Source organism: Moschus berezovskii, chromosome 13 (genome assembly GCF_049115385.1).
Source record: "Moschus berezovskii isolate FMDL1 chromosome 13, NW_MosBer_1.0, whole genome shotgun sequence".
Taxonomy (NCBI): domain Eukaryota; kingdom Metazoa; phylum Chordata; class Mammalia; order Artiodactyla; family Moschidae; genus Moschus; species Moschus berezovskii.
Window position 1 is genome coordinate 11,724,643 of NC_142472.1, and position 13,568 is coordinate 11,738,210.

General features: G+C 50.5%; 1 protein-coding gene across 1 annotated transcript in view; it reads left to right on the plus strand.

The window, feature by feature from the left end:
* The first annotated feature begins 252 nt into the window (after nucleotides 1–252).
* The window catches only part of STK24 (serine/threonine kinase 24), a 97,516-nt gene continuing 84,200 nt past the window's right edge, over nucleotides 253–13,568 (plus strand). Inside the window, exon 1 of the mRNA XM_055426588.2 lies at nucleotides 253–564. Within this exon, the coding sequence (XP_055282563.1) occupies nucleotides 523–564 (42 nt within the window). The 5' untranslated portion in view covers nucleotides 253–522. The remainder of the gene's footprint in view (nucleotides 565–13,568) is intronic.

A 13,568-nucleotide genomic window follows, 5' to 3' on the forward strand; every position in this document is an offset into this window, starting at 1 on the left:
GCGGCCCGGCCGGCGGCGGGGCGGGCGGCTGCGGCCTAGGGCGCCGGGCGGCCGCGAGCCTCCTCCCCCTCCCGGAAGCGCGGGGCGGGGTCCCCGGCCGGGCCGCGGGGGCGGGCGCGGGGGCCGGGCCGGGGCGGGGCGCGCTCGGCGCTCGCGGGCTCGGCCGGCGGTGCGCGCCCCACTCCAGCTCCAGGCGCCAGCGCGCGGGCCCAGGCCGCCCGGTTCCAGCCCAGCAGCGGCGGCGGCGGCGGCGGCGGCGGCCGATCGCGGGGAGGCCCCGCTCTCCTCGCAGCCCCTCCCCGGCGCGGTGCATGGAGACGAGGCCCGCCGGCCGCCCCTGAGCCAGCCGCCCGGCCCAGGACCCGCGGGGGGCTAGGGTGGCCTCGGGCTCCGGCCGGCCGGCCCCCCGTCCCCCGCCCCCGGCCGCCCGCGGAGGGCTGCGCGCGGCCCGCGGGCCTCGTCGCCCGCGCGGATCGCCGCGGCCCGGCCGTCCCGTCCCAGGAAGTGGCCGTCCTGACCGCCATGGCTCACTCCCCGGTGCAGCCGGGCCTGCCCGGCATGCAGGTACGGGCAGGAACCGGGCCGCCGAGGGGCGGGAGGGATGCGCGGGCCGGGGCGGCGGCGGGAACTTGGCGCTGTAAACACGGCCGCTCCTCGCACCCCCGTTCCCCCGGCCGCTGCCCCTTCCGGGGTCGCGCCGGCCTCCCGCGCCGCGCTCGCCGCCTCCGGGGCGCCCTGCCCGGCCCCGCGGCCCGGCTCTCGGGGGTGGGGTGGGGGCCGTGCCGGGACCCGGGGGGCCGCGGCGCGGAGGCGGCCCTCGCCGGTCGGGAGTCGCGGTGGTCGGGGGGGGAATGTGCGCTGCTGGCCGCGTCGCCCTCCTCGCGTCCCCTTCCCGAGCCGCAGGCCCCGCGCCGGCCCCTTCCCTGGGAAGAAGTGATGTGGAGAAATGCCCTTGGAGGCCTGGCTCGCTCTCGGGCCTGGGGGTGGGCGGCGGTGGAGGCCCTGGTCCCTCCCCACCCGCCCTACCCCGGAGACGGGGGCCCCCGGGCGCGCCCCGGCTCGTCCCGGCCCGGCGGGCGGAGGAGGCAGGGCGGGGAGAGGAAGGGGTGAGCGCCAGCTCCGCTTTCAGCGCGTCGGTCCGCGCGCTTCCTCCCGGTGCAGACGGACGGGAAGGTGGGAAGCCTGGAAGCCCCTTCTGGAAGGGAGGAAGCGATCGGACAGCGTGCACTCGGACTGCGTAGGTCCCGGGACTCTGGGCTGGACTTGGAGACTCGACTGGATCCGGCCACGGAGAGTCCCTTCCCACTAACCTCTCCGTGGCCACTTTGTGACCTGTTGGCCTCCCAGCGACTTAATATTATTATTATTTTTTTTCTGGAGTGGGGGCGGGGGAGACGTTGAATTTCATATTTACCAGGATGCATCAAAGAAAGTTTTTCGCCTTCGGGGATTATGTTTAGCCCCTTGGAAAATAAAACCACCTTCCTTGGCTAGTTTCTACTGTGTGATAAGCGGGTTAATGGTGGCAAATGTTTGGGATTAAAAATCTCAAGAAAGGGTTAGGGTATCTCTTAAAAGTTTTGTTCCCCCCAGGTTAGCCGGGCGAGGGAAACTTTTAAGAAAACATGCACAAGTATCCGAGTGGATTATTTGTAGTTCAGTGTTCAACGTGCTGTTTCTTTTTTTTTTCCTCCCCTTCCTCTTGAGGGCTGAGAAGTATTTGGACCACATGGGAGCCAGGAATCTGCCCCCTCATTCGAGAGAGATCATTTCTCCCTCTAAATCCGAAGTAGAAAACTCTACTTCATTGTTCAGGTTTGATATCTAGAAAAATAGGAGCACAAAGTTACCAGGATTTAAGCTCTTTTTTTAAGTGGAGTAACAGTTAACGTTAATAACTTTACTGTGCTTAAAAGAAAACTGTCCTTGAACCTCCTGTAAAGAGCTTTTAAACAACACGCATTTAGAAACCTAAGCTACTGCTGACCGCTAGGTAGAAATCAGACGTGGTTTCTTGGTATTTCCTAAAATCCCTGCTTTGCTTTGGTTTGAATTTAGAGACAGGAAAGCAGGGTTAACTGGGTAAAAAAGTATTTCTGACCAGTAGAGCAAGAAGGACTTCTTGTAATGATTAAAAAAACCCCAAAAAACCAAAAACCACATTGCTCAGTACTTTCTTGAGATACACTCTTATGCTGTTAATCAGGTTGTAATCTAGTATACATAGCTTGCTCAGTACTGCCATGGAGGTGTAGTCAGCCTTTGTGGAAAGCGAATCTATTTAAAAAGATACTTTAAAGCCTCTCTGGCTGATGCCCTCAAGTCAGTATCAGATGGTCACCAGGTGGTTATCTAGTCTCAACCCTTTTTTATTTTTGTCCTCACCTTTAATTTTTTGCTTCAGGTGTGTGGGCCAGAATTCTTAAGTCTTGGATAAAGAAGATACATTTCTTCAAAAAAGAAAAGGTTGCCTCCCCAAACATATTTCCTCCGTAGGATTACAAGGGAGCTGTTTCTATTTTGCTTTCTCAGTATATAGGCTGGTAAGTTTTTATTTGGTTGAAACAACTAGATTTTCAGCTGTTGCAGTTTTAGGGGTGTGAGGTGGCTTTGGACAGAGTCATCCCTGTGTTTAAGTGCCTCCATACAATGTATGATGATTGTTTCTTATGTGCCATTTGGGAAAGAATATTCTTTCCTTCTCCCTTCCACTCCAAAAGAAAAACAACACTCACATTTATTTTCTACTTTGAATCAGCAGCTGCTGCTGCCCAGGGAGGCCTTCCTCAGAGTTGTTTTTGAGGATTAAATTAAAGGCACACCTGCCTTGGACAGCTCTCCAGGATAAAATGGGAGGAAAGTACTAACCCATCTGTGCCCTTGTCCTGTTAATCCCACCTTCCTCCGTTTTTTCCTCTCTCATATCCTGACCAGGATTTATGTGGAGATGGCTTAAAAATTTCAAGAAAGCAGAGTGGATTCAGGTAGCCTAGGCAAAGATGCTTAAAAAAAAAAACAAAACTGAATTAAAAGAATAATTGCAGTAAAAACATTATTCTTCATTGGCTTGAAAATAATTTTTATGCCTCTTGATTCTTACTGGTACTACCTGAGGTGCAGGTGTAATTTATATTATTTTCTAGATGTGGAAACCAGCAGAAACTAATTGAACTGACCCAAGGTGAGAAGGTGCATTTTGTGGCCATTTGTGACTAGAGACCAGGTCTTTCCTGCCTTTGAACTCATACTCCTACTTGCCTTGCTGAATTACTGTCTTATTACTTTAGCAGAAAGAAATATTTGTTTCATATCAGAGTCGGACACGACTAAAGTGACTTAGCAGAAGCAGCAGCAACTTGGGTTTGCAGAAGAAATTAAAATATGAGATTGATATTTTGTTTGTTCGATCAGCAGCTGTTACTGAACGCTGTTGTGCCAGGTACTCCATGAGGGGTTGATGGCTGTAAGTCTGAATGAGTTATCCTTTTTAATAACTGTTTCATAAGAGTTGTGGGGGGTGGGGTGGGGACACTTTTCCTTTTTTTTTTTAACCTCCCACATCCCAGTTTCATTAGCATTAGGGAAAAATGGAAATCACGAGCTGAATGTAGTAACTACAAATAGACATAAATTAGGTTGAGTAGTAGATTTAATAATTCCCTGTCCTTCATTGAACATTTGTTGCTTCTCTCAATTCAGATTAAAAGAGGAGCAAGCATCAGCTGGAGACAGCAGCACTGATCAGCTTTTAGTTGCAGAAGTTGTAAGTTAGAATTAGATCTTGGTTTATAAACTTCTATCATGGAATTTTATGAGTCACTTTAAACCTCTTCTGAACTATGACCCATGTAAGAAATACATTTTGCATCAAGACCTGAAACTAAAAGTTTCAGAAGCCAGTCCTAATCCTTAGTACTTGTAGTGTGCTGTTGTATGACGCGTTTTATTAAAGAGAAGAAGCCGTTGCAAAACTAAATTGATTTCACAGCTGACTGAAGTATTGTCGTTCAGTCGCCAAGTCGTGTCCGACTCTGTGACCCCATGGATTGCAGCACGCCAGGCTTCCGTGTCCTTCACTATCTCCCGGAGTTTGCTCAAGCTCACTTCCATTGAGTCAGTGATGCCATCCGATCATCTTGTCCTCCGACTGAAGTATACTCTGTTGATGCGTAATGTGTGGTAGGGCCCAAGTCAATGCTAGCCTGTGTTGAGGATGTCATACATCCCAGGTGGTGCTAGTTAATGCATGACTAGCATGGTCAACGCAGGAGACGTAGGGTTGATCCCTGGGTCGGGGAGATCCCCTGGAGGAGGGCATGGCCACCCACTCCAGTATTCTTGCCTGGAGAATCCCATGCACAGAGCACCCTGGTTTTCTGCAGTCCATAAGGTCACAGAGAGCCATGATTGGAGCGACTTAACATGCAACTACATATATGATAGTCTCATATTTGAAAGTACAGACCGTTTACAGGAAAAGCTGGGAAAGTAAAAGTCTGCTTGTCACCATCGTCCTTCCATTTCTCTTGCTGCTTGGAGAAACCTTTGCTCAGAATGCCTTTTGTGTGGGGAGCAAGAAACGTTTAATGGCCATTCAGGGTGAGTTGGGACACTTCTCCAGTGCTCTCGCTCCCCCTGGGGACACCCATGTGCGCTGTCAACCTGGAGACAAATGGAAGGATGGCTGCGCTTAATTGTGCCTGCAGTGCTGTCCGACTTTTTTCCTTCTTGGTGGCCCACCTCCATAGTTCTTTCCTGTTTCCATGGAAGAGGCCTCCCTGCGTTCAGCCTGTTGCCTCCCTGCACCCTGGGCAGAGGTCGGTGTGAGTGTGTGGACTCGGGGTGTTTGTGAGGTGGGGGACCCTGATGCACTGGAAGGGAACGCTGATCTGTGGAGTGCGATCCAGCATTGGGCTGGATGGGGAGCCCGCATATAGGTGGCGTGTTTCTCCAGCAGCCCCGGCCGGTGAATCTGCCTTCTGGCCTGTCCTCAGGAAGTCCGCAGCCTAGCGAGGGCCAGTCGGGGTGCTCTGCCCAGGAAGGTTCAGAAGGGTGGGGGGCCGCACAGAGTCGGGGGTGGGCAAGTGAGCTCGAGGGGCCCAGCTGGGACTTGGAGCTGGAGGGGTGGAACCCGGCGTGAGGCCCTGCATTCCCGGCTGCCTGGGGCGGAGTGCTGTCGGAAGCCTGCTTCCTCTGGTGGTGGGAGAAGGTGGAAGAATGCTGGGTGCGCTGGTGCCCGCTCAGGAGGTGGTGGCAGCTCTTCAGTGGTGAGCTTAAGGCTTCGTTGCTCCATGGTATGTGGGATCTTCCTGGACCAGGGATCGAACCCGTGTCCCCTGCATTGGCAGGTGGGTTCTTAACCACTGTACCACCAGGGGAAGTCCATAAAGGGAACTCTTAACCTTCGTTTTACAGTCTTTATTACTCTTTCATGCCCCTTGCCTTTGTTCTGACCTTTTCCCAACATGATGTTACAAGGAAAATAAAGACACGTTGCTGTTAGTAGCGTGTTTTTAAGGTTGTTTTTTTTTTTAAATATTCATTTCAAGACTTCATGTTTCCTCTTCTCTATCAGCAAAATTTAAGAAAGTTAAGAATTTGTTTTGCATAAAGTCAGCCCTTCAGGGAGAGGGTTGTCAGAAGATTAGAAAATAGAAAACAGCTTGGAGGAGTCCAGGACGTTTTGGTTCTAATCCTGTATCGGGGAACGTCCTTGATAGTATCTCGCATGGAACCAGTCGACCTTCAAGTAGAAATTGGTCTGATTAGATTTTTCTGGGCCGATGGAGGGTGGTTATGCGTCCATGGCAGCCGCCATCGGCCTTTCTAGTTCCTTTCTGTAATTTTTGTGGCCATCTTTGAGTCACCATTCTGGTATTCAAAATGGTACTTATTTTATGCAGATTGATACAGCTTTTCAGTTGAACAGAATTTTTCTAGGACTTGGGTTCAGGTTTCTCAGGAAATGAATCTGTTGGCAATTGCTTTGTGTTTTACAGTCAACACTGAGGCTGGTCCAGGAGTTTGAGGATTTTTTGTGAAACAGGTCACTTTGCTCTCTTTTGGGGTATTCTCTCCCAGTGGTTCAGAGTTGCCTGCTAGGCAACTCCGTACCTGCAGGAAATGGACCACACCCAACCAGCCCAGCTGGGGCTTTTTTTGTGCTTGGGCTGGGCTCAGCATTGTTATCATTAATAGAATCTTGGGCGGGAGTGCAGGAAATAAAAAGTTGACTGTTATCCCTCCATTGCTGCTCAGAGTCAGGCCCTGTCATCCGGCCGGCCCTTCCCCTCCCAGAACTTAGGTTTTTAGCAGCGTAAATCCTTTCAAACTCTCAGTGCCAAATGCTTTGAGAAGGACAGTAACAGGGCTGTTACAGCACCTGGCTCCTGGGTGATAGGGAGTTTCCTAATCCTAAAGGGCTCCCTGGTTTCCAAGGTTTTGTTTGTTCAGTCGCTCAGTCCGGTCCGACTCTTTGCGATCCCATGGACTGCCGCAGGTCAGGCTTCCCTGTCCTTCACCATCTTGTGGAGTTTGCTCGAACTCATGTCCATCGAGTTGGTGATGCCGTCCAACCATCTCATCCTCTGTCGCCCACTTCTCCTGCCTTCAGGGTCTTTTCCAATGAGTTGGGTCTTTGCGTCAGGTGGCCAAAGTATTGGAGCTTCATCATCAGTCCTCCCAATGAGTATTCAGGGTTGATTTCCTTTAGGATCGACTGGTTTGATCTCCTTGCAGTCCAGGGGACTCTAAAGAGTCTTCTCCGGCACCTCAGTTCGAGAGCATCAGTTCTTTGGCATTCAGCCTTCATGGTCCAACTCTCACATCTGTACATGATGACTGGAAAAACCATAGCTTTGACTGCGTGAATCTTTGTTGGCAAAGTGATGTCTCTGCTTTTTAATATGCTGTCTAGATTTGTCATAGCTTTTCTCCCAAGGAGCAAGCATCTTTTAATTTTATGACTGTTGTCCATAGTGATATTGGAGCCCAAAATCTGTCACTGCTTCCACTTTTTCCCTATTTGTCATGAAGTCATGGGACCAGATGCCATGATCTTGGTTTTTTGAATGTTGAGTTTTAAGCCAACATTTTCACTCTCCTCCTTCACCCTCATCAAGAGGCTCTTTAGTTCCTGTTTGCTTTCTGCCATTTGACTGGTACTAAGGTTGTGAGGTTAGATTCATTGAGTTATTAGACAGGGCTGTGGTCCATATGATCAGATCAACTAGTTTTTTGTGATTACGATTTCAGTGTGTCTGCCCTTTAATGCCCCCTCCCAATACCTACCGTCTTATTTGGGTTTCACGTACCTTGGTCGTGGAATATCTCTTTACAGCTGCTCCAGCAAAGTGCAGCTGCTGTACCTTACCTTGGACGAGGGGTTTCTCCTCAAGGCCACCCCTCCTGACCTTGAACGTGGAGTAGCTTCTCTCGGCCCTCCTGTGCCCACGCAGCCACCACCTCTTGGACGTGGGACAGCTCCTCTCGGCCACCGCCCTGACCTTGGGCATAGGGTAGTTCCTCTCGGCCACGCTTTTGCGTGCGGTTGGTTGCGCCCGGGGCCGGTGTCTCTCGCGTCTGTGCCACCCAAAGGGATGCCTTTGAGTCAGTTCCAATGAGGTAGATGAACCTTGAGCACTCAGGAAGCAACAGTTAGAACTGGACATGGAACAGCAGACTGGTTCCAAATAGGAAAAGGAGTATGTCAAGGCTGTATATCGTCACCCTGCTTATTTAACTTATATGCAGAGTACATCATGAGGAACGCTGGGCTGGAAGAAGCACAAGCTGGAATCAAGATTGCCGGGAGAAATATCAGTAACCTCAGATATGCAGATGACACCATCCTTATGGCAGAAAGTGAAGAGGAACTAAAAAGCCTCTTGATGAAAGAGGAGAGTGAAAAGTTTGGCTTGAAGCTCAACATTCAGAAAATGAAGATCATGGCATCTGGTCCCATCACTTCATGGGAAATAGATGGGGAAACAGTGGAAACAGTGTCAGACTTTATTTTTTTGGGCTCCAAAATCACTGCAGATGCTGATTGCAGCTGGGAAATTAAAAGACGCTTACTCCTTGGAAGGAAAGTTATGACCAACCTAGATAGCATATTAAAAAGCAGAGACATTACTTTGCCAACCAAGGTCCGTCTAGTCAAGGCTATGGTTTTTCCCGTGGTCATGTATGGATGTGAGAGTTGGACTGTGAAGAAAGCTGATAGCCGAAGAATTGATGCTTTTGAACTGTGGTGCTGGAGAAGACTCTTGAGAGTCCCTTGGACTGCAAGGAGATCCAACCAGTCCATTCTAAAGGAGATCAGTCCTGGGTGTTCATTGGAAGGACTGATGCTAAAGCTGAAACTCCAGTACTTTGGCCTCCTCATGGGACGAGCTGACTCACTGGAAAAGAGTCTGATGCTAGGAGGGATTGGGGGTGGGAGGAGACGGGGACGACATAGAATGAGATGACTGGATGGCATCACCGACTCTGTGGACATGAGTTTGAGTGAACTCCGGGAGTTGGTGATGGACAGGGAGGCCTGGCGTGCTGTGATTCATGGGGTCGCGGAGAGTCAGACACGACTGAGCGACTGAACTGAACTGAAGGTTGTGAGGAGAGAAATAAGATGTGCCTTGCTTGAGACAAATTATAAAACATCCCAGTTGTGGGTTATAAAGTTACTTTGTGTACCCCCCACTGGGGACAGCACTCCACTTACAGACCTTCCTTATTTTCTGGAGGACCTCAGTCAGTAGAAGAGGCTGTGTGTTCAGCGCCCTGTTGGTATCTGAATACATTGTGGGAACTTTCTGAGTTTTATATTCATGCTTACCAGATAGGCAGCCTATGTTTATCTTCCTACTTAGTCCCTTCCTGTTTTTCAAGACTTTTCTGGCCCTAAGATTTGAAAGGACCCCATAGGTCCAGACACTGTGTCTTATGTTAATTATTTAGGATTTTCTTTTATAAGTTTTTATATAAAAAGTTATGCATGTGATAAAGGGTTTGTTGGAACAGAGGCAGTTCCTTGCCCTTTGCTTCCATTTTCTCCTCCCTGAAGGCAGCCCCTTTGCTCTTTGCTGGCAGTTGCTATTACTTCTTTGTTCACAAAGAGCATTTGCAAATAGCATTTTCCCCAGTCTGTAGACTTTGGACCCTGACAACAATGAGGATTTAGTTTTTGAGTCCTTGCCTCCTTCCCTGGCTTGTCCCTTCCCTCCCTGCGGCCCAGTGCAGTTACAGGGTAACTTGGGTCGGATTTGAGTGTGTACATTAACAGGACTCCAGAATTGCTAAACCCTGCTGGTCATTACTAAACCAGGGTTACTTTTTCAAGTCTTGTTTGGAAGTTCTTTTTTTGGAAATGTAATTGTTTTAGTCTGATCTGCTGTTACAAAATAGCATTAAAAACCCTAGTGGCTTAAACAAACACTTGTCACAGTTTTGGAGGCTGGAAAGCCCAAGGTCAAGGCTCTGGAAGATTAGGTGTCTTCTGAGAGCCGAGGGGGTGGGGAGTACTCTGGGACTCTCCTTCCAAGGGCACTGTTGCCAGTCCGGAGAGCTCCACCTTCATGACCTAGTCATGTCCATTACATTGGTGGGGGGTTGGGTTTCACCATATGATGGGGTATGTGTGTTAGTTGCTCAGTCGTGTCGACTCTTTGCGACCCCATGGACTGTAGCCTGCCAGGATCCTCTGTCCATGGGATTCTCCAGGCAAGAATACTGAACCATATGATGGGGTAGGGTGTACTCATAAACGTTTAGTCCTTAGCAGCACTTGTAACTTAACTCAACCCCAGCCCCAGACCAGTTGTTGAAACCTTCCCTCGGGGAGTCCAGGTGGAGCACACAGGCTGTCTGTCTCGTTTCACTTCTTTGGAGACTCCTTCCCATGGGCCTCTGGGCCCGGACCGCTGGCATCCTGGGTCGTCTCTACCTTCATCCCCCGGATTCCTTGTATTGCTGTTTGGGGTTGGCTCGTGTTCTGTGTCTCCTGCCATCGTGGCTTCCACCACTGAGTTGGTGGAACATACCTTGTAGTGGCCTTCTTGTGAATAGGGTGCATGGGGGATAGGTGTTTTTTTTTTTTAAGGTCTTGGATTATCTGCAAATTTCTTCTTTTTACCTTTCTCCTCCATTGATATTTTGGCAGGGTATTTAGTTACAGGTTGGAAATTGTTTCCTCCAGAATCCTGATGGCGTCTCTGCCATTTATATTAATATTAAACGAGAATGAAGTAGAAGTGAATTCCAAGGTCAGGACTGCCCAGTCCATGGTGCAGGGAGGGCCTTCTGAGCCGCTGTCCTCTTCCTCATGGGATCTTGCCGTCTGGTTTCTCTCCGTCAGAAGGAGGCGGTGTACACACATCCTTGTTTTTCCATGTGTCTGTCTGTGACCCCCACCTCCCCTGACTTGAGTACCCCTTCCCCTTCTGTCTCTCGTTCTCTGGTCTCAGGGCAGCCTGCCGTATCTTGTCAGAGAAGCTTTTGCTTAAGTTGACTGATGTTTGGGGTGTGCAGCCGTGGTCCGGGAGTGAGTGTGGGCTTCCTGGGAGGACGGGGGTGGCACCGCCAGGGTGGGTCAGGTGCCCACGGGACCCAGTTGCCCCTGCATGTGTGTCCGGGATGAATGAGGGGCAAGCGTCCCTGTGACCCCATTCCTGGCTCCGTGCTGCTCCTGAGGTGCTCGCATTAGTGGGCACGTGGCTCCAAGGCTGCGCCTCCTACTGAAAACAAAGTACCTTTTGCAGGTAGAAGCACATGTAATAAACGAGTGGAAATGAAAAGGAATCTAGAATTCGGGGACCGGGCGTTGGTCAGCAGCTGTTTTTGTCACAGTTTTCCCAGCATCGATTCATAAATCCAGTTCAGCGCGGTTGACTCAGAGTTGTCAGACTGGCACCTGAACTCCTGCTGAACCGAGAACCTGCAGTCGAAGGCCCTGTGTGAGCGCCGCCTCCTCTGTGTGCAATGCCCTTTGGTGGTACCAAACGTTTCTTGAGAGGTAATTTGAAAAGAAAAAGAGGAGTGAGTACGAAGAGCTGCTTTCTTCCTCAGCAGTTCCTACTGGGAGGCGGGAGGCTTTTTCCTTCTGCTTCACTGGGGTACCTGAAGAGATAAGCAGGGAAAGGAGATGGTCTTTGGGCATTCCCACGTTGATGCCTGTCAAGGAGACAGTGGGGTGGGTCCTTGTAGGAAGGGAACTTTGTTTTCTTGCTGTCCACTGAAGGGCCCCACGCGGGGGCAGCTCATGCCCTTGGCCAATCCTCAGGGCTTCCACTGTGAGAAGGGATGTTGGACCAGTTTACAGATGAGAAAACTGAGGCCAAAGGAAACTGGACCAGGGCTCCGCACCTGGGAGCAGAGCCCTGATTTTTAGCCCTCACTCCACCAGAGTGCCTCCTACCCAGCATTTCGGATCCTGCCCTGCCTTCCACGTGGCTGCTGTTTCCCTAAGGACCTGGTTGCACCTGCAGCTTCTCTGAGACCACCCCAGTTCAGGGCCAGTACCTCCTGGTATTTGGGGGCACTTTTATTTCCGTGATTTTTTTTTTTTTTTTACTTTTGAAGATTTTGTTCATGTTCCAGGGGTATTTTTAATTGACTTCCATTCTCTTTCTCTCAGTCCTCTCTGCTGAGCCCTTAGCCCACCCTCGGGGTGGGAGAGCAGCCTCTGCGTCTGTTGCTTGGCTCTCGGGGTGTTGCCCTGGTTGTTTTGAAACGTGCTGAAGTAGTAACTAGAAAAAGCAGCCTGTATCAGTGGTTTTCCAGATTTCAGCGTTTACCCTCATCCATTGCCTGGAGTGCTTGGTAAACTGTAGACAGTCTGGGGTGGAGTTTGTGTTTCTAACAAGATGCCAGGTGTGCCAGGGCCAGTTTGAGAACCGCTGCACCGCCGAGTTAAAAATTCTCACCATGGGTGCACACCGTGGTGGTGCCATTTGCAGAGCGGCTCAGTGGATAGTCAGTGCTGGCGAGTTGGGACGTGTGTTTCAGAAACCGACTTTGGAAGCACGGGTCTGACTTTGAAAGTTGAGTACGCTGTTCAGAGGAAAGAATTGCTGGACACTTTACCAGCAAAGGTCCATCTAGTCAAAACTATGGTTTTTCCAGTAGTCGTGTATGGATGTGAGAGTTGGACTGTGAAGAAAGCTGAGCACCGAAGAATTGATGCTTTTGAACTGTGGTGTTGGACAAGACTCTTGAGAGTCCCTTGGACGGCAAGAAGATCCAACCAGTCTGTCCTAAAGGAAATCAGTCCTGAATGTTCATTGGAAGAACTGATGCTGAAGCTGAAACTCCAGTACTTTGGCCACCTGATGCGAAGAGCTGACTCATCGGAAAAGACCCTGATGTTGGGAAAGATTGAGGGCAGGAGGAGAAGGGGATAACAGGATGAGATGGTTGGATGGCATCACCAACTTGATGGACATGGGTTTGAGTGGACTCCAGGAGTTGGCGATGGACAGGGAGGCCTGGGGTGCTGCAGTCCATGGGGTCGCAGAGTCAGACACGACTGAGTGACTGAACTTACCATTTTCATGTGTATTACACATCAGCTGGGGCAAAGTCTGTTTGACTAGGAACCTTGTTTTTTAAGAAATGCGTCTCAGAACTAGCCTTCGTGGTTCTTTTGGGAAACCCTGAGCCTGAACAAAGGTCCTGAGCCTGAAGCTCTTCCTCGGCGTTGGCAGGGTCATCTCTCTTAACTGTTTCCATCACATCGCCCCTGCTTAAAACCCTTTGGTGACTTCCTGACCAGATATAAACTCCAGCTTAGCACTCAGGACCCCCTCACCCTGCAGGAGACCCTGCCTACCCCTCAGGGTCACCCCAGGTTCCAGTGCCCGGGAACCCCTGGCGAGCCATTGGTGCTTATATTCTGTCACCTTTTCTCCCCGCTTAATTGGGTTGTTAGGAGAGGCCTGCTAGTGAAGGTCCACATCGTCCGCCTCCCAGCTGGTGCTCGACCTGGGAGGAGGGCCTGCTGCTGTGCCTGGCGGAGGGTGGGGGGCAGCCAGGAAATGAGTGGGCGCCTCTGGGCAAAGTTGATGTTCTTCTCTCACAGTTGTTCTGCTTAACACTTAACTAAAGATCTGTACGTCTCTGAACTGAGAATACTATTCCAGACCAATAGTCTTCTTCATGTTTTGGAGTTCAGAGGTTTTGTGCTTTTGTGTAGAATTAGTTGATTTGATTTTTTAATTAAAAAACAATTGATTTCTGTGTTGTTTAGTCGTTAAGTCATGTCTGACTCTTTTGTGACCCCATGGACTACAGCCCGCCAGGCTCCTGGGTCCATGGGATTTCTCAGGCAAGAATACTGGAGTGGGTTTCCATTGCCTTCTCCCAGGGATTTGTGTGACCCAGGGATCGGAACCTGAGTCTCTTGCTTTGGCAGGCAGATTATTTACTGTCTGAGCCCCCCATTAGTGGCCCTTCATTAGAGTGTCCTGTGATTAGCTAGACTTGCTTATTTGAGGGTGGTTTTTGGTGGCGGGGAAGGGGTAGGGGACTTTTTCTTCTTTAACTGTTGTCATTTTTTAGCGGTTCATTGCACG